This window comes from Puma concolor, chromosome B1 (assembly GCF_028749965.1).
Source record: "Puma concolor isolate L17-30 chromosome B1, mPumCon1.1.hap2, whole genome shotgun sequence".
Taxonomy (NCBI): Eukaryota; Metazoa; Chordata; class Mammalia; order Carnivora; family Felidae; genus Puma; species Puma concolor.
The window spans coordinates 161,391,760-161,414,211 of NC_141670.1; the positions used below are offsets into that span (position 1 = coordinate 161,391,760).

General features: G+C 43.5%; 1 protein-coding gene across 1 annotated transcript in view; it reads left to right on the forward strand.

Annotated features, from left to right (window-relative positions):
- The first annotated feature begins 14,246 nt into the window (after nt 1-14,246).
- Nucleotides 14,247-22,452, forward strand: part of IGFBP7 (insulin like growth factor binding protein 7) — a 77,103-nt gene continuing 68,897 nt past the window's right edge. Inside the window, exon 1 of the mRNA XM_025922122.2 lies at nt 14,247-14,784. Within this exon, the coding sequence (XP_025777907.2) occupies nt 14,310-14,784 (475 nt within the window). The 5' untranslated portion in view covers nt 14,247-14,309. The remainder of the gene's footprint in view (nt 14,785-22,452) is intronic.

A 22,452-nucleotide genomic window follows, 5' to 3' on the forward strand; every position in this document is an offset into this window, starting at 1 on the left:
CCCCCTTCCCACCCAAAACTGGAACTAAATGTATAATGCAATGGTATGAAGTCTGGCTTGACCAAGTTTGTAGGTAAGATAAACATGTCGTTATAGCCTGAACCATTAGAGAAGAGAATATGGCACATTGTAATCAGGATAATTATTTGTTGACTTAATTTCGATTGTGGAAATGTTGATGAGCCTAGCTTCCCTACTTTAAAATATAAGGGGGAGGCACCTGGGTGGCTCGGCTGGTTAAGTGTCCAACTTCGGCTCAGGTCACGATCTCACGGTTGGTGGGTTCAAGCCCCGCATCGGGCTCTGTGCTGACAGCTCAGAGCCTGAAGCCTGCTTCGGATTCTGTGTCTCCTTCTCTCTCTGCCCCTCCCCTGCTCCTGCTCTCTCTCTGTCTCTCAATAAATTAATTAATTTAAAAAGTTAAAAACAAATTAAAAATAAATAAAATATAAAATGTGGTAGGAAATTCCAACATGGAAATTTACAGATTAAATTAAGACAAATGATTGCAAGACAAACAAAAAATACCTATGATAACAAAAGTATCCTGATCAGGAGCCTAATTCATGAATTAACCTATTGATTTTTCTCAGCTGTGAACATTAGCCAGTGCTTTGTTTTTTTCCTCCATCTAGTAGTGGGTCAACAAACTATGGCCCATGGGTCAAACCCAGCACACCACCTGTTTTTTAAAATAAAGTTTTATTGGTACACAGCCACATTCACTTGTTTACATATCTATGTAACATCTATGGCTGTTTTGATGCTGCAATAACAGAGTTGTACAGTTTTGAGATTGTATAGCCTAAAAAGTTTTAAGTATTTCCTATGTGACCCTTTGCCAGAAAAGTTTGCCAAACCCTGCTCTGTTAAAACACAGAATAAGATCATCTCCCCACCAAAAATACTTAGGCTAACCATGATAGCTTCAGTAAAAATATATTAAAATACATGCTTGAAGATTTACACTTTATAAAGAGTACATGGAATAGCAACAATGTGTTTATTATTTGTTACATACCATTTGGGAAAAATTACTAAGTAAAATTACCTTATACCACTAAATATCTATTTTTATATAGATAAGAGTTATGCCAACAGTAAAGATTTCATTTCAGTCTTTATTAATAATTACTAGATGCTTAGTTATTTTCACCTATCAGGGAAACTTGAACAAGAAATACAGTTCATATTATTTCTGTCTTAGTTTTTCCACAGATTAAATGTAAAAGGAAATGGAGCTGGTGTGTTTAATTCAACTCAGCACTTTCTAACAAGGATGAAATAGTGTCAATTATATGCACTGCAGTTGTTTTAAAGCAAACTGAAACATAAAATATACTCAATTTAATTAAAGCATAAAAATAAAATGAGGTATCAATAGTAAAAGAGTGAGAACAGCAGTATTGGTATGGTAATCTTATTTATGCATCTAGATTTACTGCATCCAGAATTGTGTGGGTTTTAAACAGTCATTAATGGGAATCTGGGTAAAATAGAGCAACAAAGGAGGAAAAAAACAATTTAAATAAGTGATATTTTTCTTCTTTGCATTTAGCCATCGTCTAAAGAAGGGGCTATTAAAATTTTAAATCAGTTTTTAATCAAACTTTAGTGGTATAATATTTAATTGAAAACACCACCAGATGTTCTTTACCAAAACATCTTTCATAATGGCTAAATCAAGGTCTAAGGAGTTATTTAATGAGATAATTGTTGGTCTGTGAATACAGCAGCAGTTTCTTATTTACTTATAACACTAAAACACATGAGTGTGGTGGCTAGCCGAGGTGCTTTGACTGCTCTCTGCTTCTCATATCTTTCCCTGTGTGGTCCAAACAAAGATGGGTGCTTGGAACACCAAACCTCGAAGTTCAAGCCTACAGATGAGCCCCACGTATCAGAGGCCTGGGAGATTGGCACCTTCTTTGAAACCCAGGAAAAATTCCACTGATAAGATATAGGGCATAGGTAACCAACTGCAAGTTCACAGGCACCCAAAAGCAAGGAAGGGAAGTCACAGAGCTTGGCTTCAGTGAAGAGTTCATTCCAGAAAACAGTATTTGCCAATTTTGGTAGGCGGAATTCTCAACTGACCACCCAAGATTTCCCCCTCTAATCTCCAGGGCCTTAAATATGATGAGATATCAAGCCCATGATTATGTTACATTACATGGCAAAAGAGATTTTGCAGGTAGAATTAAATTATTACTGCTCAACTGACTAGCAGTTAATCAGAAGGGAGATTATTCAGGTGAGCCTAGTCTAATCACATGAACCGTCTAAAGGCAGACAGTCCTCTTTGGCTGGTGGCAGAAGAGGAAGTCAGAGAGATTTGAAGTTCTAGAAAGATTCGATAATTCTATTGCTGCTCTGAAGATGGAGGGGGCCACATACAAGTACCAGAGAGCTGTCCAGACAATAGCCAGCAAAAAAAGAAGGACTTCAGCCCTACAACTACAGAAACTAAATTTTGCCAACAATGAAAATGGTCTTGGAATGGAGTCTTCCCCCAGACCCTCAAGATAAGAACCCAATCCATCCCACACTCTCATTTCAGCCCAGTCAATCCTGCAAGGTGCTAAACCTGTGTTAACTTGTTAAGCAGCAATAGAAAATTAACACCACCACCCTCTCTGTTATTAAAGCCCAGAATGACAGGACATTTCCAAAGCATCTATCAGTTTTTCTTTTTTTTTTAAATTTTTTTTTCAACGTTTTTATTTATTTTTGGGACAGAGAGAGACAGAGCATGAACGGGGGAGGGGCAGAGAGAGAGGGAGACACAGAATCAGAAACAGGCTCCAGGCTCTGAGCCATCAGCCCAGAGCCTGACGCGGGGCTCGAACTCACGGACCGCGAGATCGTGACCTGGCTGAAGTCGGACGCTTAACCGACGGCGCCACCCAGGCGCCCCTCTATCAGTTTTTCTTATTCAGATTCTGCTTGATCAAATTCCTAAGATCCCCTTGACACTCACCATGAAATTAATAATATATCCTCTGTCTAAAAGAAAAGATGGAACTGAGAATCTTTAAAATATCATGCAAGTTACACCAAGATCTGCAAGCACCTTTTCCAAAAAGACAAATACTGTAGCAGGTGAAATGTGTAATGCTTTTCTTTTTAAGTTTATTTTCTTTTTATTTATTTATTTTGAGAGGGGGGAAGAGAGAGCATGAGCAGGAGAGGGGCAGAGAGAGAGGGAAAGAGAGAATCCCAAACAGACTCCATGCTAACAGCAAGGAGCCCAACGTGGGACTTGAGCTCACAAATAGTGAGATCACGACTTGAACCAAAACCAAGAGTGGGGCGCTTAACCAACTGAGTCACCCAGGTGCCCCAAAAACCTGTAATGCTTCTGAGGTTCCTGGGAGACACCTGTCTCCAGAAAAGTCGTGTGGGTTTGCCATTCAATGTTACTACCATAGGTTAAGAGAGAGGCAGACTTAACTGTGAACCTACTTTAAATGGGGTGATTAAATTCAGGTTGGATATTAACATTTCAGCTACATGGGAGATAATAAAAAGGGTCCCACCTCAAGCCCTTTGAATCAGCTCCTGTTTGTGAGCAGAACGTTCTGTGTCCACTTTGCCCTTGAAAGTGAAGCACTAGAACTGCTTAGCCTTTGGAAAAAATACATCTCACCAGCAGGGGGCTGAAACCAGAGTGGGGAATATTAAAATGTCATTTACCATTCTTTGAGATAGAGAGTGAAAGAGCAATGGAACACCCTTTGATGCCTTGGAACTTCTGCCTTATTGCTTATCTTAAAAGAATGTGGAATGAAAATCCCCAAACCTTGGCAGGTCCTAAAGCAGCAACCATGTAACTGAAGAACTCCACAGATGCAGGGGACACTATTCTTTTCAAAACTAAGCACTGTTCTCCCATAGACCTTCCCATCAGCAGATGGCTCAGAGATCCAGCTTGTAAGTCTTGCCAGTTTGGCTAGACAGACCAGCACTATATATACCAGTTTCCATTTTGTCCCACTCACCATTTTAACTTCATCAGTGTTCACATTGGGTTGTTTAAAACAGGTGGGGGAGGGGGTTGTAAAACAACTGAAAGATTTTCAGACTTAAGGCAAACACTAGATATCTCTAATACCCTAAGTGTGGCCCGCAAAGTCATTTAGCCCCTCAGGGACACCAAAAGATCTACCCACCCACCCCCTCACACCCTGAGTCCCACCAAAAAATATGAGAGGAATCGGAGGAATAAAGAAAAAGGAAAATAAAGCTGTGTTTATGCAATTCCCCCCCAACCTAGTGAGAGGTGAAGGTCTGACAATGATCTATTTTAGTCTATTCATCAACTTTGATAAACTCACTGGTTTAGTAATCCTGTGGAAACACTGAGGAATACACAGAAAATAATTGAAAAATAATTTATTGAGGGTTAAGTAAGTCCTAAGCACTGTTCCAAGTGCTCTATGTGTATTAGCTCATTTAATGTCCCTACAACCTTGTGATTTTCACCCTTGTATTACAGATGAGAAACTGAGGCACAGAGAGGTTAAGTTACTTTACTTAAATTCATAGAGCTAGAAAGTGCTGGAAATTGGAATAGGAGAAGAAAGCGATCCCAAAAAAATTATATATTTTGTGCTGAGATGTCTTTTTTTTAAGTTTATTTATTTTTTGAGAGAGAGAGACAGAAAGAGCATACAAGTGGGAAAGGGGCAAAGAGAGAAGGAGAGAGAGAATCCCAAGCAGGCTCCAAGCTGCCAGTGCAGAGCCTGAAGTGGGGCTTGAACCCACCAACCATGAGATCATGACCTGAGCCAAAGTCAAGAGCCAGACACTTAACCAACTGAGCCACCCAGGTGCCCTGAGCTGAGATGTCTTAGATGACAGAGGACTAACCAGTGGGAGATGTACAGAAAAATCATTCATTCATTCATTCATGCATGCATGCACGCATCTTTTGGGCTGAGAGCTAGAGATACAGCAATAGTAAATCAGTTTTTAAAGCCACTTATTAACCTTGAGATTGCACAGCCCTGTGGTTAGATCCAGGGCAGTAGAACTAAAATGGAAAATGTGCCCAGGAGGGACCCCACCGCCAGACCTGAGGGTTAGAGAAGGCTCTTCCCACAGAAAGCGATGTATTAACTGAGACCTGAAGTATGAGTGCCTTAGCCCTTTGAGAAGGGGTTTTGCTTCCCCCTCCCCCTCCAGCGCTAAATGCTTTAAAAACAGACCCAAAAAGAAGAGAGGAAGAGACTATGGCAGCCAAATTCCAAAAGAACCCAGTCATTTCCTCCTACCCAGAAAGCCCCTAGGGAGAAAGAAAGGGCTTGGCAAAGGCAGAACAGGACAGGGTGGATGGACCGGGAAAGGCTGGAGGCCTGGATGTGATGCCCTTACTGAAAGGAAGGAAGCTCTTGAGGGCAAATCCAGCTACATATGCCGTGGGGGAGCATCTGTAGCTGGATTGGGCATGTGCAGGAAGAATACAACTCGGTTGAGTGAAAGTAGTCCTGACACGCAGCTACCCCAGGAAGGCCCGGCAAGAAGGAGCTGAGCCTCCTGCAGCTCATGACACAGAGGTCTACACCCGCAGGTGGGAGTCAAACAGACCTGGCTCCAGACCGCGGGAGTCCAGGCTTGGCTAGGGTTCAAAAGCACCACCATCAGAAGGGTACTGGGCAAAGGAGGAGGAGTTCAGTCCCAGAGAGAGGGTATAGCATCTTGGGAATGTGACAAATGCTCAGATTCTCTAGAGAATTCCAGAAAGAAGCAACACGTGAGAAGTCTAGAGAGGATGGCACATTCAGGGAACTGGAAGTCTTGTGGTTTGGCAGATCAGCGAGGTCAAAGGGCAAGGGTCAAGCAATGTGATGGAGGATGCATTTTAAAATATTAAAAATGTTGTGATAAGTCTGGCATTTTTATTATCACCTGGAGGGGGGGGGGTTAATCAACAGCATTTATTTAGATATAAACCTTCGATTGACCAGAGCTGCCTCAGGAGGCCCAGATTAAAAATGTTATATATTCTAATTGGTTTGATGCAGTTATATCAAAGAATAGCTTTAATTGGGTCCCCAGTGAGCTTGCAAATGCTTGTGGTATAGAATTACATTAAGAACATAACCCAAAAAGATTTATTGGGCTGTCTTCTGAGAGGCACATGAAGCTGGAAGGTGTCGCTTTCCCACATTAAGCCAATTTCTTGGACTTACAAACATCCATCACCACAATGCCATGGCTAAAAAGGTGGAAGGTTTCCCAGACAGGCATCATTGTCACATTGTCATTGTCAAAGCCCCTTCTAATATTCCCACTGTGTAGTAACAGGATACCTCAGTTGGGTCTACTTCCCATCCTGGGGGCTGTTCAAGCCTCCAGGAGACTCCCCAGCTATGAGCTAGACTGTCCCATGAATGCCTGAGACCTGGGATCACACACAGAACATGGGAGATTTCACCCAAGGCCAAGGAGACACTAGTTCCTTTCTCTTGGAGTTGTATCCCCTCTCCCCTCTCTTAAATATCTCATCCTCAAATCATTTCTACTGCAGTAAGAAAATCGCTGGGGGAACTCCCCTGCCCCTGAAGGCCTTGACTGTCAAGCCAACCACCAGGACATCTCATGGGCTTCCAGAACCCAAGATTAAGTGACATGAGAACAAAAATTTCACCTCTCAACCTTGGAGAAAACCTAAAAATGTTACTTCTCAATAAGGCATAGACATATATTCAAATGACTCAAAAGAATTCCACTCAACAAGAATCACAAGAAGAGGGACTCAAATTTTTCCAGTTTTCCCACTGTTCTGGCACATCAACACTTCTCTTAAAAAGCAAGCATTTTTATAAAACATGAATGCTATGAGAAGGCAGTAATGAGGGAGGTGCCCTGGCTTTAGGGATTTGGATCTGAAACTTGATAGCTATAGATGGTGACAATACTGGAATTAGCTTGTTATCCACCCAAGAGGCTGACACATCAGCCAGCTAGCTGCATTGTAGGAGTAGATAAAGTAACTATCATGTCATTTGGTTATCAGCTTTTAAAAAAGTGAAAAGAATGTTGTTATCCTACTCCCTTAACAAGCTTTTAAAAAAAGAATAAAGCAGCATCAGTGAAAGAAAATCTGTTAAACTCCACATCTTAACATCCTAGCTGATGATCTGTTCAGAAGGGAAGGGATCAAGCACTCAGGATAAATATCCCCACAAACTTTCAGGCACCCATAGGGCCCCCTCCTAAGCACAAAGTTTTCCTCGAAGTTAAGTTTCTGACTGGGCCACTTATTCGCTGAAAACATTTTATTCATCCTGATTTGATATTCTCCCAGGCCTCTTACAACAATGAGGAGACATTCTTTATTTTTTTTATTTTTCTACTTTGCCAAGGTGAATTATGGAATCAGGCAACTGGAAGATTAATATGGGGGCACTGCATCATTTACCGCCAAATGATCATATCATTTCCCCCATAACAAAAAAGGATGGAGTCTAATTATGGAATAACCCAAGGAGATTTCTTTCTACTTGTTGTCACAAGAAGCAATGCTTCTCTAATTTATTTTATAGGGGGATGCAAATGTAAAAGTCTGTGTTAATTCAAAGTTAAAGTGTAAAATAATGGATTTTAAGCCAGAAAATGAAGCTCCTAGGGATTTAACAGCTTCAGTGATATATCTGGTATAGTGAGGATTAGAGCATAAACCTACATTTTCTTTGCAACTGTGTGTATTTGGAAGTTAGCTTATTACTCAGTGACCTTCTGAAAATCTTGAAAGGCTGTCATAGCAGCATAATATGAGAGAGACCATCTTCCTTGATGATCTCTAAAAGTCCTTCAGGTGTCTCTGTGCCCCTGATGACTTACGGTCAGGGTTAATGGCATGCTCCAACATCACCTAGCTTTAAATGACCTCTAGAGAGTCCTTCAAGTTCTGTGTCTCTAATATTGAATTTTATAGGCTTTTAATGCCTTTTCAATTATATCATTAGCTATTTCCCTGCATAGCTGTAGCTCTTTTAAGAGATCAGATATAGAATGCTGATAAGAAAGTGGTTTCTGTACTTTATTAAACAATGAGATTTTATCATTGAGGGACTTCACATATACAGAGAGAACCAACATCAAGGGCTGGCTCTAAGTCAAGCTTCTTGCAATGTCTCTATGACAATGTGATATGATCACTAGGGAGGCTTCCCCCCACTTCCCTTTCTAGAACAGTCCATGAAGAATAGACCTGGTTTGGGGGCACCTGGGTGGCTCGGTTGGTTGGGCATTGACTTCAGCTCAGGTCATGATCTCACAGTCCGTGAGTTTGAGACCCACGTCAGGCTCTGTGCTGACAGCTCAGAGCCTGAAGCCTGTTTCGGATTCTGTGTCTCCCTCTCTCTATGCTCCTCCCTTGCTCATGCTGTGTCTCTCTCTGTCTCAAAAATAAATAAAAACATTAAAAAAAATTTTTTTAAGGTGAAAAATTAAAAAGAAAAAGAGTAGACCTGGTTTTATAAAGAATCAGCACATCCAGGGGTGGCTCAGTTGGTTAAGTATCCAACTCTTGGTTTCAGCTCAGCTCATGATCTCATGGTTCGTAGTTTGAGCCCTGCGTAGGGCTCTATGCTGACAGTGCAGAGTCTGCTTGAGAATCTCTTCCTCTCTTTCTGCTTCTCCTGTGCTCTCTCTCAAAATAAATAAATAAACTTTAAAAATTCTACTCTTAAAAAAAATCAGCATGTCCAAAATCAAGATCATTATCTTCCACCAATACAAACCTGCCTCAGCACCAGCTTCCACCAAGTTTTCCATGCAAGAAATTTCGAGGGTCCTCTTGACTTCCTGTCATGGTCACTTTCCAAAGCCTGAATGTTCTACATCTTAAAGACCACTCATCCACCCCATCCCCTCTATCTAGGGTGACCATATGTCCCCGTTGTCCAGGTCGATCTTGATTTATGTCAGTTTTTGCAGCATAATTATGAACAGTGCTCCCTTTTGCTCACAAAAGTGTCCAAGATGGACAACAAATGATACAGTCCATTCCCTTCCTTCCCATCACCATGCCTCACTTCAAGCCCTCATTGATTCCTGCCCGTATGGTGGTTGTCGTGGGCAGTAGTCATTACCCAACTGTCTTCTCTCTCTCATTTACTTCTCTCTCTCATTTACTTTTTCAAAGTGTTAACTGAATGCAAATTCTGTGTCAGACACAATGTTGGCACCAGGTTGGGCTTCGATGTAAGGCTGTGCAGTGTGGACACAAGAGGCGAGCAAGGCTGGAATTCAGCCTTCCCTTCACCTGCTAGGCTATGTATTTTGGTGCAGGCTAGGTCCTCCTCCCAGAAGGAAGAGGTGACTTCCTCTTGGCACAAAGGCACAGTCTGCTTGCCAAGTCATGCAGTCTGTACTGTATCTGCCCAGTAGGGGGGCTTTTTTTCTAATTTATTTAAGGACATTACAAAGGCTAAAGGTAGCCCCTACTTTGTGGAAATTTCGCTCCTTCTTCAAGTCTGTCCCTATTGGAATTCATTCCTCTCTTCTGTATTAACCTTCCTACACTGCAAACCTGATCTTGCCTCTCCCTCCTTCAACAACTCACTGCCATCTATAAGCTCCAGTTCAAAGTCTTGGGCATGATGTGCAAAACCCTCAGTCATCTCATATCTGCCCTCTTTCCAGAGCCTTTTCTCCCCATTTTCCTGCATTTCTCTCCATGCACACCTTGTTTCAGCTATGCTGGACTTCTTTCAGTTGTTGGAATGTGACAAAATGATTTCCACTGGCTTCATCCTTCTCATGTGCTGTTTATCTGGGCTGGGATAATCATCCACACCCCATCCCACCATCTGACAATCTACTTACTGATGGTGATGAAGGGGGAGAGAGAGAGGAGGAGAAAATTAAATGATGTTAAAGATGATGAAGAACTATTGTAATGGACTGTTAAATAGAACAATTTTTCCTGTGCCTGGAAATGGAGCTAGGATCCACAACCTAAAACTACAGATGCTATGTGTCCCCACATTTGAGAAAAGAGCCACCAAGAACTGGTGCAGAATGTTCCTCAGTGCTAAATGGCCATAATCAACCCAACCTGGCTCACGAACCCCTGCTCTCTATAAGCACGTTCGGAATGAGTGAGAGCCTAGTGGAGGGTGTAGGAGGGTTCCCCTCCCTTCCCATGCCTGCCCCCTACCACCCAAAGAAGCCAAGTGAGGGGGTAAAGCCAACATGTCTGTGGTGTTTTCAATAAAGGGAAACAAACATTCCATTTTCCAGTTAGATATCTGCTGAGGAGGCAGGGCCCAGGGGGACACAGCAGGGCAGGCTACGTGGAACCATGAGTTTCCCACAGATGTCATTGAAGTTTGCTGGACTGAGAAGTCTTGGAGATGCCCTACCAAGAAGGGTGCTTGCCAGATACATGAACCCAGTGGCAAAGGGATTTGGAATGTGCTATGGGTTGGGGTGGGGGAATGCTGAACTGAAGGAGAATAGAAGAGAAGGAGTTGGAGGGCAAATCTCTCATGGCCCTTTATCCAAAGGCCACCAAGAATGCACCTGTAGTCAAATAAGTAATAAGTTGGCTTTATTCCTCATTGTAGCAAGACAGAATGGACTCCATATGGAACTGGGTGATGTCTCAGTAAGAAGGTGTTAAAAAGAACCTATTACAGGTTTTGGACTTGGGTAATTTTGGGGAAGGTCTAAGGAAGCAGGAGTTCATTCTGGATGGAACAATTCTATGATTATCTCAATAAATCTTATCTGTAGGGAGGGCAGACACGAGTAATAGAAATAATTGTTAAAGTAGCAATCTTTTTTCTTCTTTTTCAAGTTTTTATTTAGTTAAAGTAACAGTCTTGTTTAGTGAGGCAGGGGGTGCTTACTCTTTTGTGGGTGGCACCTTGTCAGAAGTAGGGAGAGGATCTTGCCCTTATAGCCCTCAGAGGAAACCAACCCTCCCAGCACCTTGATTTTGGACTTCCAGACTCCAGAACTGTAAGAAAATACATTTCTGTTGTGTAAGCCGCCTCATCTGTCCTATTTTATTTATTTATATTTATTGCAGCCCTAATAAACTAATAACTTGTAACAAGTAAAGAGATTGAATTAATAACAAAACACTGTCCATGAAGAAAAGCCTGCTCCCAGACGACTTCACTGGTGAAATCTAAACATTTAAAGAAAAATTAAAATAAATTCTTCAGAAACTCTTGGAAAAAAACAAAAACAAAAACGGAGGATGCGAGAATACTTCCTAATTCATTCTGAGGCCACTATCACCCTGATACCAAAACCAAAGACAACAAAGAAAACTACAGTCTAATAGTGAATATAAGTGCCAAAATCTGCAACAAAATACTAGCAAACCAAATCCAGAAACATATAAAAAAGGATTATACATCATGACTAAGTGGGATTTATCCCAGGAATGCAAGTTTGGTGTAACATTCAAAAAATCAATTAATGTAATATGCCATATCAAGAGAAGAAAATACATCTTGATTGATCATCTCAACAGATGCAAAAAAAAAAAAAAAGGCATTTGACAAAATTCAAAATTCTAATTCTTGATGATAAAAGCACTCAACAAAATGGGAATGGAAAAGAATTTCCTCAACCTGATAAGACCATCTGTGAAAAACTCCCAGGTAACATTGTACTTAATGGTGAAAGACTGAAAGCTTTCCCTCTAAGGTTAAGGTCAGGAGCAAGACAAGGATGCTCATTCTCACCACTTTGACTCCACATTATACTGGAGGTTCTAACCAGAGCAATTGGGCAAGAAAAAAAATCATAAAGGGCATCAAGATTAAACAGGAAGAAGTATAAAATTCTCTCTATTTGCAAATGATATAATCCTTTCTCCATACCTAGGCTTTTCATCTCACTAGAACTGAAGCTGAATAGGTGACAGTATCTTCTTTCTTGGAAGCAAGAAGTTGTCAAATTTCTTTGTAAAGGCTCTATTTTCCTGCCTTTTCTCCTTCCTCTGAATAACCACATCTGTTCCTATTTTCAGGTGCTCCACATAGGCACTATCACACAACCCAGGTGCCCTCTTCAGTGACAAGAATGCTGTTCACTCTTCTGCTTGCTGGACAGTGAGGGTTCCCATATGCTTGCATCCTTACTGCTGGCTCCAATGCAGGATTTCAAAACACCACAGCATACAGTGGCTGTGAGTACCCCTGTGCCCTCCCACCCACCCACAAACTTGTAGAGCCTGAAGGCTTCATCTGGCTGCATAGCCTACCTGGGAGCTAACTTAATAAGCACCTTTATTGTCTGTCTTCCCTTTCTGCCCACTCCCAACACCTCCATCCCCAAACCGCATGCAACTGGTGTTCCTCATGTGGCCTCTCAGGTAAACTATATGCACTGGAATCCTTGTTCTCAGGGTCCGCTTCTAGGCAACTTAAATCTATGATAGATAGTTATAGTGGGTCATCATCAACTTAGTAGACCTTTACCAGTGAGTTTGTAATGTTGCAACATAACAGGAAATATCAGAGCTCACTCCACATTTGTTTCAATTTGGGACTTACACTGGGTCATGTAAACTATATCTCTTATAGTGGGACAAAGGCAAGAATATTTAGGAAAACTCTGCTCCAAAGACTTTTCATCCTTTTATAAACAACGGTCATGTCAGGGTGCCTGAGTGGCTCAGTCGGTTAAGCATCCAGCTTTGGCTCAGGTCATGATCTTGCTGTCCATGAGTTCAAGTCCCAAGTCGGGCCCTGTGCTGACAGCTCAGAGCCTAAAGCCCGCTTCGGATTCTGTGTCTCCCTCTCTCTTTGCTACTCCCCTGCTTACGCTGTCTCTCTCTCTCTCTCTCTCCCTCTCAAAAAAAAAAAGAAAAGAAAAAAAAAGAAAAAAAAAAACAATGGTCATGTCAACATATGACCTTAAAAAAAAAAAAGTGCCACTTTTCCAGAATATTTCTAAGGAGAGGCCAAAAAGCAATGCTAGGTTTTCTGGATTGAAAGGTGCTTGTTTTTTATTCCCCAAGTAAATTTTATGATTATTTAATTTCCAAAAAAGTTTACAATAATGCTAGTAAGGCTGGTGAGAATGACAGCCATATATTGCTGGTGGCATCATGAATCACACACTTTGAGTTAGCAATCCTACAAATCCTTGAATTTATGCTAAGAAAAAAGAGAACTAAAAGGACATGCAGAATCATGCACATTGCAATGTTGTATGTTCAATAAAAATGTAAAGAATTTAAATGGATAGGAGGGATTTGAAGGGCATACTCTTGGAAAAAGAGGCTTTAAGGTTAAGTTTGCAGAGCATTTTACAGAAAGGCTGAGGAGGAAATGTCAGGTGTTTAATATCAAAAACTTCATGGGTTTACCATTTCTTCAGGTGCCTCAGTGGCACACCCAGCTGTGTCCTGTTCTCTGGAGAAGTTTGATGGAGCTCCAACACAATTTAGTAGGAACCTACGACAATGAAACGGTGAAACAGCTCTCTCGTGGATTCAGTACTCACACTTGAAACTTGATTTGGCATAGAAAAGCACTGGAGGAGGAGTCAATTAATGAGGTTCCCAAAAGAGGAGTGGTTGGCAATGATTTGTCCTCTTAGCCTGGCACCCAAGGCCACACGGGGCCTGTGGCCAACAGGGACACAAATCCCCATGTGGAGTTTTTTGTTTGTTTGTTTGTTTGTTTTAATGTTTATTTATTTTGAGTCGGTGTGGGGGAGGAGCAGAGAGAGAGAGAGAGAGAGAGAGAGAGAGAGAGAATCCCAGGCAGGCTCCATGCTCAATGCAGGGCTGGTTCCCAAGGACCAGCAGATCATGACCTGAGCCAAAACCCAGACAGATGTACAACCTCCTGACCCATCCAGGCGCCCCCTCACCCTGTGGCGTTTTGTTCTTTAAAAAGCTTTCCAAACTTCAGAGTAATTTAGGACTCAGGTCTCCCAGGCCCACGGAGAATTTAATAGATTAAACACAGGGTAATCGCAAAGTTGTTGTCGTTAAGAAGTATAACTGTCTGGGCGAGGAACCAGAAGCTGAGGGAGCCGCCGTCCTTGCCGGCGACCTCGAGGGACTGGGGAGCGGTGCACTGGGCTAAGGGGCGGGAAGCACTGGAGACCCAGCATCCCGGGCCCGCGCGGATGCCCTGCCCCGCCCCGCCGGCAGGGGCGCGCTGGAGCCCGGCGGTCCCGGGAGGCGCGGCGCGGGCGGGGCGGCCGCGCTCTCGCCGCCCTGGGGTGTGGCTCCCGCGGCCCCGCCGGGCGGGGCGCGGGGTTTAAAACGTCAGCCTGCGGGATCAGGCTTACTCGCGCTCCCGCCGCCTCCGCGCCCAGCCATGGAGTGGCCGCCGCTGCGCGCCCTGCTCCTCAGCGCGGCCGGGCTGCTGCTCCTGCTCCTGCCCCTCTCCTCTTCCTCCTCTTCGGACGTCTGCGGCCCCTGCGAGCCGGCCGCCTGCCCGCCCCTGCCCCCGCGGGGCTGCCCTCTGGGCGAGACCCGCGACGCCTGTGGCTGCTGCCCGGTGTGCGCCCGCGGCGAGGGCGAGCCGTGCGGGGGCGGCGGCGCCGGCAGGGGGCACTGCGCGCCGGGCATGGAGTGCGTGAAGAGCCGCAAGAGGCGGAAGGGTAAAGCCGGGGCAGCAGCCGGCGGCCCGGGGGTGAGCGGCGTGTGCGTGTGCAAGAGCCGCTACCCGGTGTGCGGTAGCGACGGCATCACCTACTCCAGCGGGTGCCAGCTGCGCGCCGCCAGCCTGAGGGCCGAGAGCCGCGGGGAGAAGGCTATCACCCAGGTCAGCAAGGGCACCTGCGAGCAAGGTGGGCACGAGCGCTTTCCCTTCCAACCCTGCCCCGTCGGCCGCGCGCCCCCTCGCGGGTCAGACCCGGCGGGGCGTACTCGGCCGTTGTGCCCCGGGATACTTCCCTGGGCATCCGGGAGACGGATCCGAGGGGAGGATTTGGGCGCCTCTGAGAGGCTAGGAGGCATAGGCAACGCCCCCTCTTCTCTCTCTCTCTCTCTCTCTCTCTCTCTCTCTCTCTCTCTCGGGGTTTTATTTTGGAAGCTTGTTGCGTGCGCCAAGAAGTGAGGTTTTGCGGGGCGAGTGTATATATAGAAAAGTTTTTCTGGCACCACAAGACTCCCGCGACCCAGCTCATACTGACAGCTGGCAAGTCGATAAGCAAAAGCTGCCCCCATTCTTTTGGAAACCCAGAGATGTCATTTTCTCGTCCTTCTTTCTTGGCTTGTGTGGATATAGAAGTGAAATCAAGAGTGAAGGGGGAAGAGTTTGACTCTGAAATACAAAGTAAAGGACTGTCAGAGAAGTTATTTGTCCCACGTTTAACTGGCTAGATTGTAAGAATTTTAAAAATTGGATTTCATGGTCTCTTAATGTTAGAGAAAGTAATTCACTTACTGGAAATTAACGATTCTCAAACAATAATCTAACTAGCTAATTATTTGTGGGCAAAAAGTGCAAAGTCTTTGAAGAATGTTTTTATGATGTAGTTTATACTGTGAACCTTATGACCATTTTGTTTTTCTTTCTTGTCCCTTTTTTATGTGTAATTCGTCCCCAGGATGCACTGTTCGGCAGGAATGCCTTTGAGGTTATGTTTGATCATTTATTTTATTCCAGACAGATCCAAACTTGCCATAAATGAAAGGAGAAAATAAATAAGAGCCCGGACTTGTAAGGGGAAAAAAACCTCGGAGATTTTTAACTCTGTCTGAAATAACATTTTCCATAGGGAAATGTTAGAGAGATCCAACCTTGGCAGTCCCTCTCCTAGCCCCAGCCAACACAGCAAAAGGGAGGGAGGCAGTTCTCCTGAAATGACAGAAGCAGTTGCTTCTTTAAGCACAGCTCAGACTTTCTCCACACTTTCCAAATAGTTCTTTTTTTAGAGTTTTTCCCAGAAGCCCATACTCTGATAGGTCGTATGTCACTCATTTCAGAGTTCACTATTGAAAGCTTTAAATCATGTAACTTACTGTGGACTATTTATATTACCATCATCACCTTGAACTTGGAAAATCACAACCCAAAATAATTCATATACTTTTCCAACAGAAACAGTCATTTGTTTTTTTGGATCTCATTTATCAGTCATATCTTGAAAAGAGAAATGTGCATCGTTTAAAAACTCCTTCCAAATACTGAGATTTTCTTATAAACATTCTAAGGGGAATTTTTCCCCACAGTCTTTCCAGATCATTGGGACTTGCTTATCACAGCCAAAGGTTAGCTTGGGGATTGTTTAAGCATTGTTGTCAATTCTAGCCCGTAGCTAGTTTTATCCCTTTTTCTCTCTTGCTATTTGTGTCTCTAAATGCACAGTGGGATTATAAAATCTTGAGAGTGATAGTTGTAGAGAACTAATCCTATCACCTCATTACCATGTACACCCCGTTCCCCAGCATCTTTCCAGACTGCAAATCCCTTGAAGATGTGGACCTGGTTTTTCTTTTTGTTTAGGAAGATGTTAAGTGAAATAGCGTCCAAAACTGGAAACCTTGACAAAATTAGCCTTTTCTTCCCAGTCTGAATCTAGAGATGGGGGTGTGGTGCCTGGGACCATTTGTAGGAGAATGTCAGAGAAAGCAGAAAAGAATGTGAGGTCTACCAGTGTGCTTGTCTACAGCAGAGACAAATGGGACTAAAACCGTATCTCCTAATATATTTCTCCTGATGTGGATGTGTTTTGACAGCTACAGAGGCAAATCTGACAGAGTGCCATTTATTTCTGTGCCATTTAGTACTGGGGCTTTGCAAAGAATAGGAAATGTGTTTTCTAGGTTCCTCCAGCCATTTCTACCCTGAGAGGAATTTCAAGTTATGCTTCCTCAAGTGTTGAGAGGAAGGGGACATTCCTGCTGATCTCACTAACCAACATTTATTGAGCAGATAGCTGGTGTCAGCACTGTGCTAGATGTTCTACAGCTGGGGATGCACAGAACAGATCTGGTCCTGCTAATTAATGTATCCACACAGGTTGCAGTCTCCCCTCCCTGTGTGCCTTCCTTGGGGGGCTGGAGACACTTCCAATCATCCTCTTCTTTTCTGAGATTACCACTTACCCACTGTCTGGGGAAAAGATCTTAGTCTGCTTGTTTTCTGTACCTGTGATAAGAGGCAAAGCCACCTTTTTGAAAGTATGTCTGAAAGATAATCTCAAAGGTTGGAACTGCCATCATGCATTTAGTGTCATTATTGAAGTCCCTGAAGTCATGAGTAACTGGAAGAGGGGATGTGACAATGCAGTTTAATAAAGGGTTAATATAGGAGCACCTGGGTGGCTCAGTTGGCTAAGCGTCCGACTCTTGATTTCAGCTCAGGTCATGATCTTGAGGTTCGTGAGTTCGAGCCCCATGACAGGCTCTGCACTGACAGTGTGGAGCCTGCTTGGGATTCTCTCTCCCTCTCTCTCTGTCTCTTTCTCTGCCTCTCCCCGACTTGTGCATGTGCTCTCTCTCTCTCTCCCTCTCTCAAAATAAATAAACTTAAAAAAAAATAAAAAGTTAATATAGAGGTGCTGAGATATATGTATTAAAATCTCATGGTTGGAAGAGAACATGGTGCTCCTTTATTCCAATTCTTGATTAACACCTTTTGTTCCTGGTCCTTTAAATCTGAGCTTCTTGGCAATTCCGTTTCAACCACGTTGGTCCCTTTGGGTCCCCTCTCCTCCTCTTCTCCCTCACAGTTTTTAATTGTGGAATCAGAATTCATTGTTTTTTTGTTATATTTTTTGAGAGAGAGGGCGCAAGTGAGCAAGAGGCAGAGAGAGAGAGAGAGAGAGAGAGAAGCGGACTCACCCAATGTGGGACACGAACTCATGAACCATCAGATCATGACCTGAGCTGAAGTCAGATGCTTAATGACTGAGCCACCCAGGTGCCCCAGAATTCTTTAAGAGTCTCTGTGTTTAGCATTTCTAGAACTAAATTCAAACCACCTATCAGGACGAATGAGGCTCTTTACCATAACTGTATTCTTTGGCCTCTTCCCTCCAACCCAGTCATGGTCCAGCCGCAGTAAGTGTTGCTATTTGCTGTTGTTCACAGTCACCCCCTTGCCCTCACTTGTCTTTCCGCCCTTTGAACATTAGGCCTTCAAGATCAGGGCCTGTCCCTTTGTCCAGGAAGCTCCTTGACTCCCCTGGCTCCACCTACCCTCTACCCCCTTAATGATGTCCTTCAGTTCTCTGTAGGCTTCCAGTCCTTTTTCAACAATATTTATTGCACACATGCTGTGTGTATATAAGCAAGAGGCATTCTAGCAGAATAGTTAAGACACTGAGCTCTAGAACCAAACTCCCTGGGTGTGAATTGTAACTGTCACTTACTGATCCTTAAGCAAATTATTTGACCTCTTTGGGCCTGGGTTTCCTCACCCTTAATATAAGGATTATAATCATACCTATCTCAGAGTTGTTGTTAAGGTTCAGTGTTGTGAAATAGATGAATATATGGAAAGGGAAAAAAGGGGGGGGGGACAAACCAAAGAGACTCTTTTTTTTTTTTTAATTTTTTTTTTTTAATGTTTATTCATTTTTGAGAGATAGAGAGCACAAGCAGGGGAAGGGCAGAGAGAAAGAGGGAGATACAGAATCCAAAGCAGGCTTCAGGCTCTGTCTGAGCTGTCAGCAGAGCCCAATATGGGGCTCAAACTCATGAGCCATGAGATCATAACCCGAGCCGAAGTTGGACACTTAACCAACTGAGCTACCCAGGTGCCCCCCCCCCCGCCCCAACCAAAGGGCTCTTTGGATGTCTGTTTTCCTCATAGGAGCATCCTAAAAGAGGGACGCTGTCTTATAATTATTTATAAACACAGTAGCTGGCTATTGGACGCTTTATAAATGTTTGTTGATTAAACAAAGAAATCCACGTAAGAAAGGGCCTTCCTGTTTGGAAATGCAAGCTGTGGACTCTCCTGCTTGTCTGTTCTCTTTTCTTCTTGTATATTCTGCCTTTCTGAAGTCTAGGCCCGGGAATACATCTGACGTTTGACTCCTCTTCCTCTCTTATCCTGAACTCTTAACGTTAGTTTTATTTGATGGACTTTAAACATTTGTTCTTTGAGAAGCTCATTTTAGGCTCATTTTATTTTGATAACCTATCATTCAAATGTCCATGTTCTGTTACTGTCGTTCAATGAGTTATGAACTTGTGATATTGTGATTTATAATAATAAATATATATGTGATCTTCCTGCCCGTTTCTGCAGCAAAGCTCCTAAAACCCTTGGAATTTCCGAGGTATGGAGAGTGGTGGGGTGTCTTTTGTATGTTAATGAGTTACTTTGGGACTGTGGTTGGGGGCTGGTTGCCAGTTGAACCAACCACATGACTAAAGGGTTGGAACTTTCAGGCCTACTCTTCACCCCCTGGAAGGGAAGAGGGGCTGGAGATCACCAATGATTGTCATCGAATCATTAAGGCATGCTTATGTAACAAAGCCTCCACAAATACCCAAAAGGATGGGTTCAGAGAACTTCCGTGCTGGTGTACATGTGGAAATGCTGGAAGAATGGCCCTCCTGGAGAGGGCATGGGAACTCTATACCCCTGCCCCCATACCTTGCCCTATATATCTCTCCTGTCTGGCTGTTCCTGAGTTACATCCTTTTATAATAAACTGGTAATTTTGTAAGTAAAGTGTTTCTCTGAATTCTGTGAGCATTCTAGCAATCCATTGAACCAAGGAGAGGGAGTCGTTGGAACCCAGTTTATGGCCAGTCAGAAGCACAGGTGACCAACTGGACTTGGGATAGGCATCTGAAGTGGGAGTGTAGTCTTGTGGGACCGAGCTGTGTGATCTAACACTATCTCTAGGTAGATAGTGTCAGAAAAGAGTTGAACAGTAGGATGCACAGCTGCTATCAAAGAATTGCTTGGTGGCATGAAAAAAACACATTGCCACTGATACCAGAATTGTAGAACTTTACTGAAAGTTGGAATAGGGATTTGAAACTTAAATGAGATTACTAATGGTCTGGTTTATCTCCAGGGATGGGGGGAACGGAAGTCCATGCAATGCTTTGTAAACTAACAGTTATACCATAAAGATGGCCACAGAGCCCAGATGAGGGGGATCCTTAACCCAAACTTGTAGAAAAAGGGCCAGGAATGACTTCCTGGAAGAGTAAGGTCCTGAGATGGGGATGTAAAGGAATTGGCTGGAGAAGAGCTAGCATGGGGGTTGGAACGGACTTAGAATGGAGAGAAGAGCATTAGCAGCAGAAGGAATAGCACATGGTTCCATAGGGCTGCCTCGCAGAACAGGAGAGCAGAGGCGACTGCTGAACACTTGACCCCAAGGATGGAGAAGTTTAGATGCATTGAAGTTTAGAGGTGATCACCAGAGCTGAGGGACATATTCGGTGATAACATTGGATTTATGCTTTTTAAAAATCTGTGTTGGCCACCCTTAGAATGGGATTGGAAGAGGGGCAAGACTGCAGTCAGAGACTGCCTTAGGAGGCTGTTACAATAATCCCAGCAAAAGCTGCCTAGACTTCTTCACAAGACCTTACGTTTCTCAGATCTTAGAAGCATTGTCAGATCCGGGCTCTTAACCTGCCATGGCAAGCTGTGTGTTGCTTGGCAGAGACAAGCCCATTGTACTGTGCTTTTTTCTTATAAATGACTCCTTACAAAGTACCCACACATCCTCTGCTCATTAGCTAGCCCTGCTCCCAAATTATAACCCACTTGCTCATTTCAGGAAGCTCTTCCTCTCTCGCCCACAATTCCCATTCCTCCGTCTGCTTTCAGATCAGAAACAGAAAATGTCACCTCCCAAAAAGTCCACCCCAGACCAACAGAAATGCTTTAAAATTTTTTCTGGCCTCATTTGCCCTTCTTAAGCACAGAAACTTCTAGAAAGTTAAGTGAATCACTGGTTCATTTTTAGTTTACCTAGTTTTAATCATTGCATTTTAGTAAGGATTTGAAAACCTGAAGAAGCTTTAGAAAAGAACATAGGCAGCCTTGCCAAAGGGGTCTTAAAGGACTTAAGATTCTTTTGGAGGAAAATAATCCAAAGAACAAGTTAATGTTTCTTCATGGTTGGGAATTAGTTATTAAGTGGAAGGTGCCTGACCTACTGTTCTACAGTTCCTCAGGAGATGGAATTAAAAGGCCTGGAATTAAGTAGCCATGAGGCACATTTAGAATACACAGTAGGAAGAACTTGCTGGTAAAAACTGTTGAATACCGTAACCTGCTCACATGGGAGTCTGGGGAATTCAGTTTCAAAGATTCTCTTTGGGGAGCTGAGAGATCACCTCAGTGAGGAGAGGAAACCTGTAGAAGAGGTTGTTATAACTTTAAAAATCTTTTATACCCTGGGCCTGTGAGATGGAATGATTGAGCTGATCAGGCATTTATTGACACCGCTAAATAGGATTTCCATCCTTCCCCACGAGCCTGCTCTCCGGTTTACTGCAGACTTGCCTTCTACAAGAGACTGCCTTATAAGGCTCTCTTTGGGTAGTTTAGCGACAAAACTCTCCTGGATGGAGTCCAAGGCTGGCCAGCCTTCCTTCACTCTAAATTCCTGCCCACAGTGGATAAGATTATAGTGCTTCCTTTACCTCAAGCTACCCCACAAATGATCTCACCTCATCTGTGTTTTTAATTGTAAGACAACATCTTGTTTTTGGCAGCTTTACTAAAAAGGAACCCTGAACTATCGTCAAAAGAACTTTTAAGCTAGGGACCATATGAATGTAACCTTTTTTTGTAATTTAGATCCAGGGCAGCACTGTTAGAAAGATTTGAGATGGAAGAAGACATGTGTGTAAATGAATGTTAGCTTATATTAGGCAATTTTAAAGATTTCGCAGGGAGACCTTTACTCTTTAGGAGGGTGGGTGGGAGGGACTAGAAATAGCTAAGGAAAGCTTTCCCAAGGCTGTTCTGGGTGGGTTTTTCAGGTCCGTTAAGACCAGCACCCCACTACCCCCACAAAGCCTACACAAGAAAGTGAAGAGGTCTGTAGAAGAAAGCCAGGGTTGATAACATGTGGGGGAGGGGGAAAATGTTTATTTATTTATTTTTACTTAAAATTGATGAGTTAAATAATTGAACTCTTTTTTTCTCAAGTTGGATTAGTGGCAAAATGATCTGGTGCCTTAGAAAAAGCTAATTTGTTGAATCGACTTTACCGTTCTACAAAAGAAAGCTAGGTGAGGTTATTAGAAACAGCTGGAGGGGTGCCTGGACAGCTCAGTCTGTTAAGCATCCCTCAGCTCAGGCCTTGATCTCAGGGTGGTGAGTTCAACCCCCACATTGGGCTCAGCACTGGGCTTGAAGCCCCCAAAATCAAAAAAGAAAAAGCTGGATTGAGCAATAGCCCCACCTCTCTCAATGCCTCCACCAAGCAGTGGGTTACCAGAGAGAGGAACCAACCAGAAATGGACTGCGTCCAAAAGCACGTTGAGGTTGCAGAGCATTTTTGTGTCTGAAAAGAAAGGTT